Genomic DNA, 22370 nt, shown 5'->3' on the forward strand with positions numbered 1-22370 from the left:
TTTTAGAAGCCAGCAAGAACAAAGCTAAAGGTTAAGATAGAAAAAGGAAAAAGAAGAAAAGGAATTGTGAACTGGCCACTTTGCCAATATAAGGGAGAAAAAGACTTTGAAGCTGTTTATGGATGCTAATTTGTCTTTTGGCAATGTGCTTAAAACCCATTTAAACTACCTTTCCCTTTATGGGACTAGAATAAGTCTTAAGTAATCTTAACTCATAATCTTTTCACAACTTGCAATCAAGGATGCTAAGTAGCCATACTCTAGAAAAAGATGGGACTGGCATAGGGATAAACAACACACCTCTTGCTCCCTTCTTGAATTTTCCACTTTGAAAAGAAATAACAACTACAAACACAGAGCAAGACAGAATTCAGCTAAAAAACAATTTCTTCTACTTAACTAAGTATTAAACCTCAATAATTCCTTATTATAGACAAGGACATAATATGTACTGTGTGAAAATTAAATTTGACAATCATACAACATAGTTCATGGCATACTAAAAGGGCTCAAAGGGAGGTACTTATAATCACTACATCTTGCTGGTTTAATACCAGCCACAGAAGCAGAGACAGACTGGTGTATTCTCAGCTGTTGGATTCATGGATCATATGCAAGAACTTTCTCCATGTGTGTCTACCTTGGACAGAATAAGCCATACTCCTGAAACAGAGGGGAGAATTTTATCTTGAGGGAACACCAGCAATCTACATAACACAAGCTTATCTGAGGGCAGAAGAGTTTAAGGTACATTCCAGACTCCATCACTCAATGGCTCTATGACCTAAAGCAAGACATTTTTGAGCCCATATCTCTTCAATTTTTAAGTAAGGACTTGAAACTATTTTTCAGGATTTGCCCAATCTGTTTAATGAGAAAACATATTACAAATTTCTAATAGAGTATTTGTACAAAATGCTCCGTTAGTGGAACATTACTTTTGTCATATAACCACCAGTGATTATACTGAAGTATAAATATCATTCCTTATACTAAGAGACTTAGCCCACAAAAATCTGGAAGAGACTATTGTGGCCAACCAGTGGGTTTTCCCAGACCATACTTTAAGAACAATTGGGGGCTGGGGATATGGCCTAGTGGCAAGAGTGCTTGCCTTGTATACATGAGGCCCTGGGCTCGATTCCCCAGCACCACATATACAGAAAACAGCCAGAAGTGGTGCTGTGGCTCAAGTGGCAGAGTGCTAGCCTTGAGCAAAAAGAAGCCAGGGACAGTGCTCAGGCCCTGAGTTCAAGCTCCAGGACTGGCCAAAAAAAGAAAAAAAAGAACAATTGGGAAGGGCTGGGAATGTGGCTTAGTGGTAGAGTGCTTGCCTAGAATGCATGAAACCCTGGGTTCAATTCCTCAGTACCACATAAACAGAAAAGACCAGAAGTGGCACTGTGGCTCAAGTGGTACAGTGCTAGCCTTGAGCAAAAAGAAGCTCAGGGACTGTGCTGAGTTCAAGTCCCAGGACTGGCACCAAAAAAAAAAAAGAAGAAGAAAGAAAAGAAAAAAGAAAGAACCATTGGGAAGACCAATGGTTTTGCGTCAAGTATGGTTTTCCCCCATGGCTCTGTCCTCCTTCCATCTGCTAACTCTGTAACATTACTTCAGCCTGAAAAAATGGCTATGTTAGATGGTGTTATACCACAGAATGCTGAGTACACACTGCTGATTGCAACAGTAGTCATGAGGATTAGTCTTCTATGAAATTAAATCTTCAACTTGAAGCTCTTGAAGGGTGACTTGATAGAATCACTCAAGGAAATTTGGAATACTTCATAAATAGCTGCCCCTCACACACTCATTAAAGAACAGATAGTAATGTCGTTCCTAAGAGTTGAAGATAAACAATACCTTAGTAGATGTATCTAGAGACAGCCCCTCTCCCTGAAATACACACACACACTCCTCAGACTACAGCTAACACTACATCTCACCTATAACTCAGTAAAGTCAACCAAATCTAAAGTTCTAAACTAACAGTGGCCCAATTAATTCCTAAATGCTATGATTTGTCTGGCATAATTATTTAATTATCTAAAAAGTTACTTTAAGGTCATTTCAGAGAGCATAATATGCAAGAGTTTGTCTCTGAAATAATATTCCAGGAACATTTAGATTTACCATTAATGGAATGGATCCATTAGTTCACATCTGCCTGAAAAGGGGAGCAGAGAGACAGTACTCCAAAAGCGTATGTTTTTCCACTAGTGATTTTTGGCATGGTAAATCTTATGTCTATCACCCAGGGGAAGAGTATTACCTCATGTTTAGGAAGCTCAGTGTAACTTTATGGGAGATTCAGCACTGCCTAGTGTAGGCTAAACTTTTTTTTAAGAGTAAAGTAGCTAAGGGCAGCCAAGAACACATGTGAAAAAGTTCATAAGAAATGCCTGAGCATGTGTTTCCTAGTTCAAGGAAAGGAGTTAAATAATAAAACAACTAATTAGAACACATGAACAATATTAAACATCTCTAATGTATCTCAAGTTTATAGAGTTTTTCTAGTCTGGGGAAGTTATACAGCAATCCAAAATGGTCTACAGGCATAATTTCCTCTATAAAACCCACTTAATCATTGCTTAAAATAATTTCTGAATTATTTTAGAAAAACTACAATTAGCAAGGAAAACTAAGAAAAGTACTTCAGTACTTTTTTCAGAGGTAACTCAGAATTGTAAAACTATGCTTACCTAAAAATCCAAGCCTTGGATTTTAGTAAACTTATTAAATTAGAATACAAAGCTGATTTTGGATTTGTTTTGACTAACTTGTAACTTTGAAGAAGCATTTCAGTTGGTTTTCTCGGGGGAGGGGGAGGTGAGGAGAGAATGCATGTCTACATGTTCACTAGTACTGGGGCTTAAACTCAGGATCTGGGTGTTGTCCCTTAGCTTTTTCTGCTCAAGCCTGGCATTCTACCATTAGAGCCACAGCTCCGTATCTGGCTTTTTGCTGGTTAAATGGAGGTTAGGAGTCTCAGGGACCTTTTTCTGCCTGGGCTGACTTCAAACACCAATCCTCACACCTTGGCTTCCTATGGAGCTAGTGTTAAACTGTGGGCACCTGACCAGTTTTTGCTGACCAGTTTTTGTTTTAGAAAAAATGAAGAACAGATGCAGGTTATACATTAAGACACTTATTTTAAAAGGTAAACTACTAAAAAATATGACTACTTTCAATCTCTATCAATTTAGACACCATTGTGAAGCTATGTTAGCATTAACCTTTTAAGTTAAAGATAGGATTTTTCACGATTTTAGAACAAAGGAACACCCTAAGGCAATATAAAAAGTTGACAAGAAGATGAAAAGAGCCCATAAAACAGACAAATCATAACGTTACCTCTATATCCTGGATAATCTTTGGGTATAAGGATCTATAAAATGAATTGGGAGGGCCATCTGTGGGTCTGTTTTTAAATAGATACTGATCCCTGGCAAACAAAAACAAACACATGTTATATTTTTATACACACAACAGTGAATTTTATTTAAACATGGAACTTATAAAGATTTCCTATTTTTCATGTCTATCAGCTTACACTGAGCTTGAACAGTTTTTCCTGTAGTGCTGTGGCTGAATCTCCTTGTTCATGCTAGGCAAGGGCTCTTCCACTGAGTTATGTACCTCAGTCAAAAGCGGGGTTTCTGACAATTACATTTCCATCTTAGAAAAAGCTTAATTCAATTCATACCTCTGTGATTTGCTTGTCTTTGTTTTCTGAGTGCCAACACACAGTGATCTAGCCTTTCATTTTGGACAGCTCCATAGTGCTAATATAGCTTTGTAAAAAGTCTAACTTAGGCCAAGACCTCAACCTTGCTCTTGGTCTGTAGCTCTCTTTCTCTGTGCTAACTGAGCCATTTAGCAAATGAGAAAGGGAAATTCTAGCAGCTTTAAGTCATTCCGCCAACTCTTGACAATCCATTCTCCTACACTATCGAATTTGCATCAAGCTGACTATGTGACAAAGAAACTTTTTGGAAAGGAATAAGCAGAGTACTTACCACCCTCTTCGTTCAGACAGCCCTTTCCATAGAGGATCAGTGCGTACCATTCTTTCAATCAACTTCTTCCAAAGCATTCCTTCTGAGATCACTCGCTGCCATTCTTTACATACCAGCTCGGCTGCACACAGAGACCGGGCATCCAGGTAGGAAAGAATATTTTCTGCTATGTGATCTAAGCCTTGCTCTAGAAAAAAGAAAAAGGAATGGGCAGAGGGATGAAAATATACTAGCCATCATTTCCTAAAAGGCAACAGAAATGAAGAAATCCTGACCCAGGTGAAATACTTGGTATGAAAAGATCTGTAAGTATTCAAAAGGCCCTAAGTTCATAAACATATACACATCACATTGGGTTTTGTTGTTGTTGTTATGACAACTGTTTCCTGTGTGTAAAAGTTGACTTTGGACAGTTCTTTTTGATATTATGATTAAAAAATTTTTTCTTACAAAATCCTTAAAGACCAATGACTCCCCAATTGTGTAGATGAGGCAGAGAGAGGCAAACAAAATACTCAAGGTTTTGATATGTGGTGAAGCAGTACTGGAACTCAAGATTTCTTACTACAAAATTTGTGTTTATTACCATCATTCACTGTCTCTCACAACAAATCACAATCTTTGTGAGTCCCTGGGAGGTAAGAAGGGAAAACAACCCAGATTTAAAAAGTTTGAAAAGTGCTATGACAGACCAAGTGTTGAAGTCAATTGCACTTAGATGTGTTTTTGTCAAACTTTGTATCTCCCTTTTGTGGTTAATACTTTTTGTTTCCAAACATATGGTAAAAAGCCTTAAAAGCAACAGCCACATGTCTACAAATCACTTGAGGGCCTCTCTTTACAATGGAAAGGAGATAACTACTGGAATCACTGTTGCTACCTGTTAGCTCCTTCCTGGGTCTCCAGGTATGCTTTCTATAATAAAGAAAAACAAGCTCTTCCCCAGGCCTATTTCTATGTAGGGTTAAATATGAACAAGGACCACATAGAAAATTGCAACTCCACATCCCAAACTCACCACTGACTAGTTCTTAGTAGTCTAATAACATGAAACAACCAGTGAAGCATCCTGTTGCCTGGATTTTCCGCAAAATGGTAACAAACTTGTGAAAAGATTTTAAAGACAACAGAAGATTTTACAAAGTTAATACCTGTTCTCTCTAGCAAGCTTAGTGTTAAAGACTAGCGAGTAGGTGAATCTGTAAACTTTTAGCCCTAGTTTCTTTGTATGTATAAAACAGGGGGGTACATGGGGCTGGGGATATGGCCTAGTGGCAAGAGTGCCTGCCTCATATACATGAGACCCTGGGTTCAATTCCCCAGCACCACATATACAGAAAATGGACAGAAGTGGTGCTGTGGCTCAAGTGACAGAGTGCTAGCCTTGAGCAAAAAGAAGCCAGGGACAGTGCTCAGGCCCTGAGTCCAAGCCCCAGGGCTGGCCCAAAAACAACAACAACAAAAAAAAAAAAACCAGGGGTACAGCCCCTGCCTTATTTAAAAATAGCAACATGTGAAACAATGAGTGAAATCAGGCATGGTGATGCCTACCAAGCACTCAGAAGCAAGAGGATCTCAACTCTGAGGCTGGCCTTGGCAACTTAGCAAAATTTTATCTCAAAAAGACAAAAATAAATAGAAGCAAAGCAATAAAAAAATACAAACTATAAAGATTTCTTCAAGTCTCCAAATGACACTGTTATTCTGTTGATTATCATATACTAACCCTCTTACCCTGGACTAGAGCTAATATTCCACCTATGAAGACTTCAGGGCATTCTTCTTTGAACTTGCTATCTTAAAGCTATACAACCAAAGGCAGAATGCCTTTACATTCCTTTAGGAATGTTAGGCCTGGGAAAATGGCCCATCCCTTTGTTTTTTTCTCCTCATGACAAAGCATAGACTCCCGACTCCCTCCCCTTTGTTCTCTTCCCAAGCAAAACTGCCCTTGACCCTTCTTAGAAGTCCTTGCCCAGCACCTGTAACCACCAGGTAACTGGTAGGTGCACACCGGCAGGTCAGTGGGAGATTCCCCCAGGTTCTAAGGTCATTTCCTCCTCTCCTGCAGTCACACCTCCTTCTCACCCTTCACTTTTTAATCTCTCTCTCTGCCATGAGTAAGGTTGCAGTTTGGCTCTCCCAATAAACTCTTTTCTGCCTGAACTGCATGGTGGTCTCCTTTCAGCAACCCTTACAGTCATTTCACAGCAGAATCTCTAGGCAGCAAGCAACTAAAACTAAAAATCTTCACCCTCTCCCCATCAACATCTATTAAAAACAATTTCCTGGAAGTGGCTCAAGTGGTAGAGTGCTAGCCTTGAGCACCAAGAGGCTCAGGGACAGGGCCCAGGCCCTAAGTTCAAGCCCTAGGCCTGGCAAAACAACAATAACAAAAACAATTTCACCTAATTCTGTCTTTTAAGTCAGTTAGGAGCTGATCTGTGCAGCAGTATCTCCTTGCGAGAAGGCACCTTCAAAGCTATACCTGACCTATCCATCTAAAAAGCTTGATTTTTATAAACCAGAAGAACAACATCACATCCACATAATGGGCAAATGTCAGCAAGTTTTTAAACCAACTGTGGACTCACATGTTAAGTGGGTCAGAACCAAGGACAGCACCCATGACATTAGCTATTTCTCTCCAGGCTAGTCTCCAAGTCTTCACTATTACTCAAGGGTTCCACCACTGACCACCAATCTCAGTAGTCATCTAGAGTTCTACTGGTCCAGCCCACATTATTCTATTCAGTCCTCAAGGGCACTCAGACAAACTCAGCATGGTTATCCTCACTGGTCCTTGGGTGGAACATGTGCAATCTTTTATTTATATGCTGGCTCCAGCTGCTTTGTGTCCCTAACATATACACTCTGTGTTCATTATAGAAAAAATGACAAACTACATAAGAAAAAAAGTTAAAATTTTAAATCTCATCTCCAAGAGATAATAGCTTTTAACGTCCTATATACATATCTAGGTTTATCAACCCCACAAAATCTTTTCAGATGCTACGTAACTGTTGAAATTAAGAACAGTGCTAGAGGGGTTGGAGGTGTGGCTCAGGAAGAGTGCCAGCTAGTGAGCAAAAGCATCAGATACCAAGTAAAGTCCTGGTCTTAGACCCTTCCCTCCCCTGCCCGCCCCCCCCAAAGAAGAATACTAAAAAGTCAGTATCAAATGTAACAATTAATAACCTATAAATATGCCTTCTCCAGGGCTGGGAATATGGCCTAGTGGCAAGAGTGCTTGCCTTGTATACATGAAGCCCAGGGTTCGATTCCCCAGCACCATATATATAAAAATGGCCAGAAGAGGCACTGTGGCTCAAGTGGCAGAGTGATAGCCTTGACCAAAAAGAAGCCAGGGACAGTGCTCAGGCCCTGAGTCCAAGGCCCAGGACTGGCAAAAAAAAAAAAAAAAGCCTTCTCCAGCAATCACCTCTGGGTAGTATTATATAAGACTAAACAAACTACACAAGGACACTTGCACCCAGGAGCTCTGCACCAGTTTTCTGGTTCTTCTCAATGTTCCTCAATTCTGATATTCACCACCATAGATTTTGTCATTATCTTGGTAATCAATGTTTTTAGGCCTACTTGTTCACAGTATTCTTAGACATATTCAAATCTTTACTACAATTTTTTTTCATTCTTTATTTAAGGCCATTAGTCTTAGGAAGGAAAAACAAAACATTACATGAGGGTGATTATACTGTTTCTATCTACTGCCACTATACCATTTAATCTAAGCAACCCAGCACTTCGATTTTTATAATGCTCCTCCAAGCAATATCCTTCAAATATTTTGTTTATTACTCTCTTGGGTCATTCTAAACATTTGGGGCAATATGACACTGGGTTTTAGTCTTCTGGATGCCATTCTCAAAGACTCAGACCATCTTTTTGTGGATCTCCATGACCAACCATGTGCTTTCATCATCATCATCATGACCATGTTCTTTCATCATCTTATCTTTAAGTAAAACCCATGGATAATCACATATATCTCAATCACTATGGCTAACACATTCAGCACAATATCAAATTCACAATAACTCAGCTATCATAAACTGAGGCTGTCTGTATTCATCCTGACTATAATTTTGTCATACCAAAACCATACTTAAATTATTTTTCTTAAAAGAGTCTAGCCACACGATAACAAATTCAACTCATCTTTGAATTTCCTGCTTGTTTCTACACATATTAGAATACAACCACTTGACACAGTTTATTATGTTCATATCACTCAATCTTGCTAATCAATTCCTCTGCTCTCTGTAAGATAAAACAAATAGCAAGACAAGAATACAAAGGGAGTTGTCTTTTCTGTTCTCCAAGGTTCCATCAATTGTATGTGAACTGGGAAAGCAGCATCTAAATTCTACATGACAAAGAAGTCAGTGTCAGACCAAGAGCTTAGGTAAAGCCTGTGTTGGTGTTTAAAAAGACAGCGACAAAAACAGATTCCCCCAATCTCTTGACCTCCTAGACAAATCTCGGGTTGATGAGGCCCAGAAATCCACACTTTAATTAGTGTCACTACTTCTAATAATTTGGGAACTACTGGCTTATAGTGAAGAAACCCTTTTTAGTTCTGTTTGGTCTCCTCTCTTCACAGAATCCTCACATCTACACTATCATTAAGTTTTTAAATAAGTAAACATCTAACACATATTTACTCTTTTCAAAAGCGATTAGTCTAAATAACCAACAACTCAGTGACACCTCTGGAGGCTAGACTGATTGATTTACTTTGGTTCTGACTGTAAATTCACCTCATCCTTAGAGGAGGCAGTATTTTTCAGTTGTATTAGATATCAAGTAATATAATCTGACTTGAGTCTTAGTTTTGTCAACTGCTACTTGACATTAAGCAAATCCATTTTCCTTTCTGGATCCAACTTCCACAACGTAAGAATGATATTATATGCTTTAAATGGACTGTTTTGTATCATCTACAAAATAACTCTCCAAGACAGAAACCCTCAATGTTCTCATTTTACAAAGTAGGAATTCCTCCAACTTACCTGGGAGGGCTAATAACAGACAAAAGGAACCTGATACATAACAGGTACTCAATAAATACTAGCATTCCTTCTGCTTCCTCTCCCCCCAAATCTCCTTAGCTGATTATCGGCGGTCAAGGGAGCTAAGTAGCATTCTTCACCTATGTAGTAACATGTAATAACAGCAAAAATTTAAGTCCTCTCTTAGCTTTGACATAAGACTCATATTCTCCAAAAGGCTTGAAGAAGATTAAGAATCACACACTTTCTATTTTGGGGACCATGGACTAGATATCCCCTGGGCCATGGAGATCTTGGAACTTCCTGATTTTCAAGACTACTTAGGACAAAGAAGTTACTAAATGAAGTAGTACATTTGCCCAAGCTTAAAAAAGTACTCTGCGGTGTCAAAGCTCAGCATTTTTCCTAAGAACTTGTATCTGGCTCTCATTACTCTATCATGTTGCAAACACCCCCCCCCATCTCCCACCACCACCTCTCCTGAGGCCACAAGCGGACATACTGCAGCCTCAGAAAAAGGAGGCCATAGTACTTCAGACATTACTTTGTGCTAATTACAGGCACCACATCAAAGTCTGGAAATTTCAAATAATAAACACAATTAAAAGGCACAAATTTCAAAGCTCAATATGTACATAAAACTAACAAAATGAAACTCAAAAATGTGTGATGTCATTTCAATGCCCTTGACTACAGTCAGTTTGAACACAACTGCGTAGGATCATGCAATTATAGAATCTTCCATTATTTTAGAAAAACATTTCAAAGAACAGCCTCAAAGAAACTTCCTTTCCCACTCAGCTCTGCTGTCCCTTTCCCCTTCAGGTCCCAGATCTAATAAAATCGAAAGTTAGAAACTTTTTAACAAAAAACAATGCAACTACAAAAGGCAATAGTTTGTCCATGGGTGACTTTCACTTAGAATTAGCCAAAAGGTTCTCACAGAAATGAAGTGAAAGAAGCTCCCATAACAAAGTCCAATGTTTTTTCTAAAAAGTATCCAGAAAACCAAACAATGACGTGGCATAAATAACTCTAATATCAATTCAGAAGTTAGTGGGAATAATTAAAAGTTCTAACAATTACCTCAGGAAAAGCATTTCTGGGGTTTTGTTTTCTGTTTTTAAACTGATATCCTCAGAGTATCCACTGGGTGACAGGTATGTTATATAACTGTCTAATCTTTCCTCTCTGTCTTACTGGGATCTTTGTACCCAGCCTAAAGCCCTAGCGATGCTCTGGTTTTTCCCCATCTCTCAAGACCTATGATCTAGTTTCTCACATGTATAGTCCATAATGATTTCCAACCTTACTTGAGGGTAAGATAAATAATAAACCATGGCCAGGAAGCTAAGTGTTTCAAAATTCTGAATTGCTTAAACACCTCCCCAAACTGATCATCAATGCTTATCTTATTTTTTGAAGTGCAATATACCTATTTTTCAAGTGGTATAAAACTGCTCTTTAACAACAGTTTTTACAAACCACAACCTAGCCGACAGAAATTGACATTGCAGACTAAACATTTACCATGATTTTTAGAAAAGCATATCATAATTATCACTTTTTCCACTGAACCAAAAGGAGCCAGAAACCACAAACATTTTCCATTTCTCCCACACTGACAGGTACAATATTCATAGTAAACATTAAAAATGCCAAAAGTATAGATGATTTTTATAGAACTAATATTTTCACAATCAAGTGTTTAAAGTGATTATCAATTTTAACAAAGTAAAAAATCAAAGTTGCTGGTTGCCAGTAGGTCACACCATGTAATTCTAGCTACTCAGGAGGCTGAGATCAGGAGGACTGTGATTCATAGCCTGCCTGGGGCAGGAAGGTCTGTGAGACTCCTATCTCCAATTAACCATTAAAAAAGTCAAACTCAAGACCTCCTACAGAAAGTTAAACATCAAGATAGTATAATCACCAGAAAGTTGCTCCACATGTTACTAAATCAAAGTGTGCATATACACATGAGCCTGTTTTTCCCACAATGCTCCTAAGGCAGGGTCTGTGTTAAAGAATTATAGCCAGGTTTAAGCCAAGTCTAGTAGACACTAACACAATCAACTTGGCCAGCCTGTCTCCAGCTATTAGATTCATGTGTATGAAATATACTGACATATGTTCAGATCAAATCCTGTTAAAACAAATAGCATTTTAACAAAAATATTTCCATGTCCCAGCCAACAGCCCATTCATTTCATATAACATTCAATACCACAAAATTCCACATTAATAGATATGGACAATGCCTTAAAACTTGCTATAATGAAAACTGAATTGTATGCAATTATATTAACCATATTTATATACATAACACATGTTCGTCTGTTCTGCCTCTTCTCCAAGGGGTGTGCACTCCCCAAAGAAGGGACTGCTTGAAATTAAACTCAGTAAATTAAAAGAACTGCCACAGTGCCACCTTGTGGCTATTCTGTAAATGTAAGGGCATTCCCTGTTAGCCATTTGGGACTCTAATTAAAAAGGGAAGCAAATAAAATTATAACAGTGGAAAGCAAACAATAAATTGATTTGCTTGAGGAAATGGAGGCATGACTTCATTTAGTTGAAATTGCACTTATAAGCTGGGCGCCACTGGCAAACATTTGTAATCCTAGCTACTCAGGATTCTGAGATTTGAGGACTGCAGTTTGAAGCTTGAAGCCAGGTGGAGCAGGAAAAGTCCACAGACTCTTTTTAAGTGATTTTATTTAGCCTTTGCACTAATTTTTAAACCAAAGCCTCCTGGCATCTAAACAACCACCAAAATGTATGTATGACCCAAGCATTTCATTCAACTTCCTAATCTATACAAGGAAAAAGAGAACTAGTGGCTAAGATTCCTTTCAGAAATTTATTACTATAATTCTGGTTCATATTTTGCTTTTCTAAAGATACTAATCTGAGACATGGATAATTCATACAACATTTTAACATGAAAAATAACAGAAGAGTCAAACTTCCTAAACTAATTCTAAAATATATTTTGTACTCCCTTCCCAGGAAATAAACATTAACAATTTTGGAAGAAGGCTTAGAAATCAGGACTGGGGTTGTAGCTCAAGTAGTGGAATTTGAAATCAGAAGCTGGCCTGCTAATTTGCAGCCCAGGTTTCAGGCCTGAGCCCTGATTCCAGCCCTATGCACTATGGAAGTACTGACAGCATAGAATCACGGGCAGCTAAGGGAGGACCTGTAACCTGACAAGACAACAGCCTGTGGAAATGCAATGGTACTGTTCATCCTAGGCTTTTTTTGGACCTATCCTGGCATGGCAGAGTAACCAGCACATTACATTGATGGCATTGGAGCAAAATATTACGGTCAGTAGTCTCCCTCTGAGTAAAATCTTCACATCTTACACCAAATTTAAAACACTAAAGTTTAAGAGACAGAAGAGAAGGTCATAAAGTCAAGAACTGAGCAACTACTTCGTAGGATATTTATAAGGATGGGTACATGTCACTCTATGTTTGTCTAAGCCTATAAACTTAGAGCACTTAAAAAAACCCTAATGTACTATGGACTTGTGGAATGGTGATATGTCAGAGTAAGTTTGTGGACTAGAACAGGTGCACACCACTGCTGTAGGCATCAACAGTGGGACAGACTATGCATAAAGAAGAGGACGACGACAGTAAAAAGATACAGAGATTCTCAGTAATTCTCATTTAAGTTTGCTCTAAACCTAAGACTGCTCCTAAGAGTAAAGACTCTTTTTAGAAAACTCAAAATAAGCTTAACCAGAAATGCACGTGTATGTGTGTATATGTATTGTATACATACACATACACATGTCCTGCCTATGTATGTGTAAGAGAGAGATTGTAGGGGAAGGTGTTCAGAGAGGGAATGCAGAAATGAGTTTCAAAAAATGTAATAAAGCTGAGCACTGGTGGCTCACACCTGTAACCCTAGCTACTCAGGAGGCTGAGATCTGAGGATCATGGTTTGAAGCCAGCACAAGATACAATAAAGACATGTTACTAGTTTTCTTTATTCCTTTGCTTCTGCCCAAGAACCACTTCAGAACATCGTAAAGTCTGGGATATTTCACAAGCATACAAAGTGAAGGAAAAAACAGTTCTGTATTTTTAAAGTTACATATAAAGCAGAGTGCTAGTGGCTCACTCATGTAACCCTAGCTACTCAAGATGCAGAGATCAAGGATCAAGGTTTGAAGCCAGCCCGGGCAAGAATGTCTACGAAACTTATTTCCAATAAACCATTTTTTAAAAAGCCAGAAGTAGAGCTGTGGCTCAAGTGATAGAACACTATCCTTGAGCAAGAGTTCAGGGACTACCCCAGGCCACAAATCCCAGCCTCAGGGACAGCACAAAAAACCAACAATGTGTGTGTGCGTGTGCATGTGTGTGTTTGTGTGTGTGTGATATGTATGCACTGTGTATACTATATACATATTATGTATATATTATTTACATATATAAAGGCAAAGTGAAGACTGCGTATAGATTACATCAAAACTTTAAAGTGTCAAAAAAAACTTTAAAGTGTCATTTCTTAAAACATAAAAAATAAAAAAAATAAATAAAGCAATAGCCCTGATCAATAATTAATGGCAGATGACAAAAAACTAAAATTAAATTTATACATATAGTGTATGGCTCCAAGAAATAATGGCTCACATAGTACTCATTCATTTCCTTCACAAACATGCATTCAGCCCCACCTAGGCTCTGAGGCTAGGCATTCTTCCATTGCTCCTCAGCTGTCAAGTACAGTTACCTGGTAACGCTGTAATGAAGTCCCGCTGCAACATGGGCTTCAGGTAAGAGTTAATATGTCCATGCTGATAATGACACATTCGTGAAATAAGGTGTTCCACAAACTCCACTTGATCTGATTCAGACCACTGGTCAAAATATTTAATACACAAGTCCTTTTCCTTCTGGTAGTTTCCTTCTGATGGCCTCTTTCTGGAGACGATCACAGATGATGTTCCATTGCTTATCTATTTTAGAAAATAATAAATGGATAGTTTGACAAAAGAATGAGATCTAACTGATATTTCATTAGAAATGCTTTATACCCTTAAGTATTTAATCTTAACATGCCAATTTTACTTGAAAGTCAAACTTATTTATTAGTTAATTCAGTAAGGAATTAAAAATGTATTCAGTTACCACACTAAATGCAGAAGTTATAACTAAATGTCAGTTAAAGCCAATATCATCTTAAATAACCATTCTCCCATGCTTATTCCAAACTTGGGCTATTAGATAACTAATTCTGGAGAGGAACTAACTTCCTGATGGCAAAATGGCAAGTTATTAACTAAAAATAGTTTGTTTTACTTCCTCAAAAAAGTAAATACTATATACACCAGTCCCCCTTATATATGATGTAACTCTTAAGACCCTTGCAACAGTGGACAGTATGTACCCAACAGTACATATACTATGTTTTTTCATATACATACCTATATAAATACATGCCTATATGTAAAGCTTAGCTTATGAATTAGCTTATGGTAAATTATAAACAATAATAGAACAACTATATGACAATATACTGAAACAAAAGTTATGTGAATGTGATTATCTCTACCTCCCCCACGCTCTCAAATTTTCCATTGAGTACACGTTCAGCCTACTAGCGGCAAAAGAATCTAGGTAAGAAGCTACTATCTTGTCCTGAACACACAAAGTCCAGTCTGTCAGGACAAGTCCCGGGGTTCTAATCCTATGTATCTAGAGAGCCTGAGACTTTGCATTTCTAGCAAGTTCTCAGACTTCCTGTGTATCTTCTCAGAAAATTACTCAAAGTAAACCATGAATCTACAAGATTTCTTGCTTCATGTAGGTGTTTTGAGTAACAAATACATTCTTATACCATATGAATTTTTCATCAAATCTACCTACATGTCCTTGTAGAACATGTGTGTGTGTGTGTGTGTGTGTGTGTGTGTGTGTGTGTGTGTGTCTGTTCTTAGTAAAAACTATAGGACACGGAATATTAGCTCATTGGGAGAGTTTAATCCTTGACACTGCCCCCAGAGGAAAGAAAAAGAAAAAAAATCTATGCACATTACACTGAACGATAGCCTTGAAAAATAATCTGAATCCCTAGACTCAAGCCACAACTACTACTGATTTGATAAGACCAGTCACTTCCCTGTTTATAAACAAAATTATCCCTGCTGTCAAACACTTCCCAAGCAAGTCATCTAACCATCACTCCTCTGATAGCCTCCCCCCAGGTAGTATCCAAAAGAAGAACACACAAGAGAATTGAGAGCTGAAAAGTTAAATTAGCAATGTATATATTCATTTCATTAGGACCCTACATTTCAGAACCTTACACAGAAAAAAAACAAGAGCTTTTGTTATTAGTATGTCACCTAACTTAAAGAAGAATTAACCTAGCCCGGTGCCAGTGACTCACACCTGTAATCCTAGCTACTCAGGAGGCTGAGACCAGAGGACTGTGCTTCAAAGCCAGCTTAGGCAAAAAAGTCTGTAAGATTCTTTTTTTTTTTTTTTTTGGCCAGTCCTGGGTCTTGGACTCAGGGTCTGAGCACCGTCCCTGGCTTCTTCCCACTCAAGGCTAGTAGCACTCTGCTACCTGAGCCACAGCGCCCCTTCTGGCCATTTTCCATATATGTGGTGCTGGGGAATCGAACCGAGAGCTTCATGTGTAGGAGGGCAAGCGCTCTTGCCACTAGGCCATATTCCCAGCCTGTAAGATTCTTATCTCCAATAAAGCACCGGAAAACCAGAAGTGGCACTGTGGCTCACATGGTAGAACACTAGCCTTTAGCTGAAGAGCTCAGGGACAGCAGCCCAGGCACAGAGTTCAAGTGCCACGACCAACCAAAAAAAAAAAAAAAAAAAAAAAGAGTTAACCTATCCCAGAAAGAAGATATCCTCTGTAAATCTCCAGATCAATTTTCAACCATTCTTGATTAAAAACAAAAAACAAAACCTTCTAAGTTTCCTGTTTGAAGTAAGTCCTTATATCTACATCTAGAGAGGCAGGATCAGAAGACTTTCACTTTCCACCTCATTCATCTTATTACCCTGGTGTCCATATTTTTCCCCCAGAAAGTTGGGTGAGAGAGCTCAGGGCACCATGTAACACCAGGGGGCATCAATGATCAGGAATATTTAAATTTTGCTTGTAGAAAGACATCCCTGTCTAACAGACTCCAAAAGTAAGAGGTCAAAATAGCTATGAAGCAAAAGTTATTTGCTATGACAATATTGATAGATATAAAAAAGGCCATCAATGCTACCTTTAAGCATAAAATAACCATCATGTATGTTATAATTTAAAAAAATTAGAACTACCTAATTATAGGCACCTGGTGGAATTATAACACATCTACATAGGAAAGTTAGAATGTAGTCATTGAAATTAGGTTCATAAAGTAAAATCATAATAAGAGACATACATGAAATAAATATTAAGAAAAAAAGGCGCCGCATTATGATCACAAAAAGGGAGCACACCACTATAAAGAATATATACAGAAATGCCAAACATGTCTTGTCTTGAAGATAAGTCACATTTACTCCTTCATTTATATATTTTTGGTGATGATAATTTTACAAAATAATTGCCTTCATAACAGGTTAAATATAATGATGTTATTAACTTGCCTTTGTGCACTGCCTTATAATTTACAAAGCACTTTCACACCCATTATTTCCTTTTAAAAGCAAAGGAATCATTAGTTCATTACTAGCCAGGTTCTTAACCATCTAGTCTCATTAGAGTATTTGTATATACCATGAACAAACTAACTAGAAAATAGGTTTTAAAAAAAAACTCAAAGCTCAACTGTTAAGAACTATGGCAATTTGAAAAATAAAGACAGTCCTATTGTAAAACAATGAATATAAAAGATACAAAATCCAGTTTGCACATGCTAAAAAACAAAAATAGGGTCACCTGCATTATTATATAGCAATTTTCATGTTTGACTTCCATTTCCCGGCTCAGACCAGTAAAACCTTTCTCGCATTTTTTTGTGTCATCTTACATATGTTGTCTATACATTATTCTTGTTAACTAATCTACTTCTTTAGGTTTCAGTCAAGTGAACTCACAGAATTATTTTATATTATTCTCTTCAGATTTAGATTTGCTTTGCCTTGTAAAGGTATATTATTATAATTGATGAAATCACCAAACCATGAAACTTTACATATTCTTCCTCCTACCCCTCCACCAGATCTGGAGGTTTGGAAGAAAACTAGCAACTAAAAATAGAGTTGAGAAGAGGAGACAAACGGGGAAACAAAAATAAATGGGAAAGAGAAAATGAGGACCAGGAGCTAAATAAAACCATAAATGTACACATTCGGAGTGTGACATGGTACCACTCTATGTCAAAGGATGGGTGCCCAACTATGCCACATATCAAACATTTTTGGCTATAGCCACTTTAGAGAATCTTTGTGAAAACTCCAAAATTCTTTACTATTTGTAGTGCCACTTCCCTCAGGAAAAGATGACAAAGTAGGGTGGATTCTGAAACTAGCAAAACTGCACAAAAGAAAAAAAAAAAAGCTCAGCTCTTGATTTTACTAAGGTCATGAACTTGGGAGTAACTCAACTACAGTACGTCAATTGCTATCTTATCATTCCTACCTGCCAAAGAGTACTTTTCTTTGGGGACTCATCTTCATTTTGATCTTCCATAACTGAAGTGTTCTAAGGGGGGAAAAACAGGTTATTTGAATTATGCTGAGTTTTGCAAACATAAGACATAATTTTGAGAACCCAAATTAGAGCTTATCAACATGAATCCAAGAACTCTTTGGCTTGTGGAAAATATGTGGCATTTGGGTGAAGGGAGTTAAGTCAGGCTTATCTTTCATGAATGAGTAGTTGCTAGACAAAAGCAAGCATATCAAGGCTAAACTGTGGGAGTAGCACTGACGCAGTCACTGTACTTATTCTTTTACTTGTGGCAAAACCAACACAACTCAAAGATTTACAAAGTTCCAATGATTGCACAAAATGTTTACCAGAATATATGCTAATCAAACACTGGCAATTAAAACTGACAAAGCCTTGGAAATGTGCCCCCACCTTTCCTCTCTTGATAGCCTAGTTTCAGGAATGGTTGTGCAATGCCCTTAAGCAAGTACCATAGGTGCCCCAAACTTTTCCTTGAAGAGAAGGATGCTATAAGCTACTAACAATCTGGCTTGCCTCGGGAATGCACTATCTTTTGAGTTTTATGCTTATTGCACAAAAGAGGCATTGTGTAATTATTCTTTCTGATGACCTAGACACTCAATAGATGCCCATTAACTGGAGATTATACATGACTGGATTTTCTCTTTTGCTGCTCCTACTTAATGGAAAATGGAAACTTAATGAGAAGAAGAAGGGAGGGGATAGTGCCCTGAAAGGAATAATAGCTCAATTATTGACAGTGGTCTAAGATTCCCTCCCAAATCTAAAATTCTAAGGCTGGAGCACAAAACTTAAACTGCAGTATTTGCCCCCAAGAATTATTCAAAAAGAACACTATAGATCTGCCTAAATGATCAATGTTCACAGATTCTTTTTATTTCCTTTAGGGAATTAGCCTATCTCAGATTTTCCTTTATATTCTTCAGGTCCTAAAATGCTGGGACTCAACCTATGTAATACTTCTAAGTGATCCATTTATAAACTGCCAGTATATGTAATGGTAAATGAGTCATCACTGAGCATACTAGTTGCTCTGGCTGATCACACAGATGGATCTGACCAGGCGTGCAGTCTGGTGTCATTGCACAGTGCTTAGTAATTAATTACTTCAAAAAAGGTACTATTTCCTCCTGCTTTAAAGAACCTACTTCCTCTCGCTCCAGGTTGTCTTTCATTCTTTTCTAACTTCAGAGACTGGTAGAATGGTTCCAAATAGCTCACTATAGGCAAAATTTCTTGGCTTCTTCAATAAAATCTTAAGAGCCCTTGAGCCTTAAGGTCTACAACAGGGATAAGGAGGCAGGAGGATCACTGAACATGAAAGCCACTTCTAGCTAGAAAGGAAGGCAGTATGTCCAACTGTCCAAATCAGGGCTAGAGTGGAAGCAGCAATAAACAACCTTAAGTAGGAAGAAAGGAGTCTAATTCCTTGCCATCTTGAAAAGACTCAGGGATTAATAAAGCCAGCAAGTTTCCTTAGAAGAATGAACAAAATAAGAACAGTAACTCAGTGCCATCCCCAGAGTATGGCTGCTAGGAAGCCATTTTGAATGTCACAGTGTTAAATAAGTAGCAAGGATAAGGACTCATGGTTGGGAACATGAGAGAACAAAACATGTAAAGGACTATGGAATGATGCAGAAAAAAGATAGGTAGTAAGGTCCTTGCCCCAAGTCTCCAAGCAAACTGGAGGAAATGCTCATTCATTTGTCCTAAACTAGGTTACTTTAATACTTTACCCAAAGTAAAAGTAAATATATCAGTTGTCCCTACAGACTGCCCAGAATCCACTATCTTTATGGTGGGAAAACCCAATTCTTTTCATTTCTTCTACAACAACAAAATGTTTACTTATACCAAATACCACCAGAATGTAATGCCTGTGCTTTGAGTATCTTTTGCCAGTAATACTTATAAAGCCAGTCAGTTATACTAAAAATGTGATCACCATTTAACTATTTAATGATTGCCTCTCATAGCCAGGCATTGAACTTTTTCAAAATTATTATTATTGTTATTACTATTATTATTATGTAGTTGTACAAAGGGGTTACAATTCCATAAGTCAAGCCATGAGTACAATGCTTCTTAGTTACTGTCACCCCTTCCTTTATACTCCCACTTTCCTTCAAATTACACAGTCCATTGTATATTGACTATAATCACTACATTTGTTCACCTTTCCTTTCTCCATTCCTCTGTCTCCCCTTGGCCCACCCCCACCAACATATTTCTACTTCCTGATATTCGTTCTGATAAACAGTATTTTTGTTTTTCACAGGTGTTATGCCTTTGGATTCGTGCCCTAAGTACAATCTCCTTTAGTATGCTTGTGTGTAAATGCACTGAGCACTGTATATGTTATCACAAATAGTTGTCTTTTAGATCTAGCTTCCACGTGAGATTAAACAGGCACTATTTGTCTGTCTTAGCCTGGCTTACTTCACGTAATATGATTTGTTCTAGGTCCATCCATTTCCCTGCAAATGACATAATGAGTAAAATTCCACTGCATATATGTACCACGTACATTTTCTTGATCTACTCACCCACTGTAGGGAATCTGGGCTGTTTCCAGTTTTGCTATAGTGAATAGTGCTCCCATGAACATGGATGTGCAAGTCACTTAACTGTATCATGATCTTACATAATGTTCTGGTTATGGTAATTCTATGTTTAGTTTTGTTTTTTGTTTGTTTTTTTTTGCCAATCCTGGGCCTTGGACTCAGGGCCTGAGCACTGTCCCTGGCTTCTTTTTACTCAAGGCTAGCACTTTGCCACTTGAGCCACAGCACCACTTCTGGCCGTTTTCTATATATGTGGTGCTAGGGAATCGAACCCAGGGCTTCATGTATACAAGGCGAGCACTCTACCACTAGGCCATATTCCCAGCCCCCTATGTTTAGTTTTTTGAGGCATTTCTAAATTGCCTTCCAGAATAGTTGTACTAGTTTATATTCCCATTAACAGTGCAACATGATTCCTTTCCCCCCCACCACCACATCCCTGCCAGCATTTGTTATTGTTCAAATTCTTGATGTCTGCCAATTTTACTGGGGTGATATGGAATTTCAATATTGTTTTGATTTGCATTTCCTTTATATGGCCAGAGATGTTAAGAATTTCCTCACATGTTTATTGGTCATTCTTACTACTTCTGTGGAGCCTCTATTTAGCTCCTTTGCCTATGTGTTGGTTGTGTCTAGCTTGGGGGATAGTTTCATGAGCTCCTTGTATACTTTGGATATTAGGCCTTTGTCAGATGTATAAATGGTAAAGATCTTCCCCCAGTTTGTTGGCTGTCGTTTTGTCCTTTGAAGTGCAGAAATGATCTCAAAACATAATCTTGATGTCTACAACATGAAAGTCCCAGTAGGCTTCCCTCTCTCCTTATCCTCCTCAGTAACAACAAATGAGCTATATAAAATTCCTTAGAATTCAATATGGAAATAGAGCCAAAGGAACCAAGGTAATCATGAAAAACTAAGTTTAAGAATCTGCAATGCAATACCAAGTTCTAATCTCTAGTTGAATTGACTAACAGAACTACACAAGCCTAAGTACAAACTGTCCATGGAAAAGAACAACATCCAAATATAACCTCATACACCTAAGTGCACTTTAGTGAACACTGTGATAACTTAGTGAAGTGGTAAAAGAATTCAAGCTATCAACTGGATTTTCTTTCTTTTTTTTTTTAAGCTTACATTGCTATATTTCCACACGTTTACAATGTATTCTGATTAATCCCTCTCCTTCTATCACTTTCCCTTTCTTTTGGCCCCAAACAATTCCAAAAGGTTTCATTGGTCTAGTTCCATAGTTACAATCTAGACCATATGTATCCTCGTTGGTAGCCCAGAAGCCACTAAAACTCAACCATACCTGGATATCCTTAACATATTTTAATCCTGAACTCCCCTAGAAATCAAGCAATAAGCCTATATTAGAATAAGCCATAAAATATTTTCAAAATCTTGAAATAAGTCAAGATTTTTTAAACTGCACAACTGCTACTAAGATAAATTTGATAGTTAGCGCTATACTAATTTCTATTCATTGAATACATTATTAAGACAGTGAAAAGGTATACACATTACCGGTACAATAAAAGTGTCCTGAAGCTGACTTACGGTGATCGTTCATAGATACACTGCTTATGTGAAACCTATGAGCTTTATGACATGCAAAATGACTTGTTCTTTTTTAAATAACTAAATTGAAAACAAAAATGGTAAGCCATAATAAATAAAGATGCATGATACAACAAGAATACTCTTTAAATAACCCACTTCAAATCAAGGGAAAAAAGTCATATTCCTGATTAAAAAAAAATAGGCATCAGACACACAATATGACATTACAATAAATCTCACCCTACACTTATCTCTCATTCAACCTACTTTAAGTCCAGAAAATCCAAGAGAATGTGTATTTAGTAAATGGAAGATTTCTTTTGAATAATCATTTATTTCATCAAAACAGACTTCAAATTAATTTTTTTTTTTTTTTTTTTTTAGCCAGTCCTGGGGCTTGGACTCAGGGCCTGAGCACTGTCCCTGGCTTCTTTTTGCTCAAGGCTAGTACACTGCCACTTTCGCCACAGCGCCACTTCTGGCCATTTTCTGTATATGTGGTGCTG

General features: G+C 37.8%; 1 protein-coding gene across 7 annotated transcripts in view; it reads right to left on the reverse strand.

Annotated features, from left to right (window-relative positions):
* The window catches only part of Fbxw11 (F-box and WD repeat domain containing 11), a 103050-nt gene that overhangs the window by 30157 nt on the left and 50523 nt on the right, over positions 1-22370 (reverse strand). For 4 of the 7 annotated variants that reach the window (XM_048333933.1, XM_048333931.1, XM_048333936.1 and 1 more), the window contains 4 exons: positions 17675-17737; positions 13805-14030; positions 4017-4203; positions 3352-3442 (listed from right to left, as the gene is read on the reverse strand). In XM_048333933.1, the coding sequence (XP_048189890.1) occupies positions 3352-3442; positions 4017-4203; positions 13805-14030; positions 17675-17737 (567 nt within the window). The remainder of the gene's footprint in view (positions 1-3351; positions 3443-4016; positions 4204-13804; positions 14031-17674; positions 17738-22370) is intronic. The other 3 variants (XM_048333937.1, XM_048333932.1, XM_048333938.1) reach the window with 1 other exon arrangement.

This window comes from Perognathus longimembris, chromosome 25 (genome assembly GCF_023159225.1).
Source record: "Perognathus longimembris pacificus isolate PPM17 chromosome 25, ASM2315922v1, whole genome shotgun sequence".
Lineage (NCBI taxonomy): Eukaryota > Metazoa > Chordata > Mammalia > Rodentia > Heteromyidae > Perognathus > Perognathus longimembris.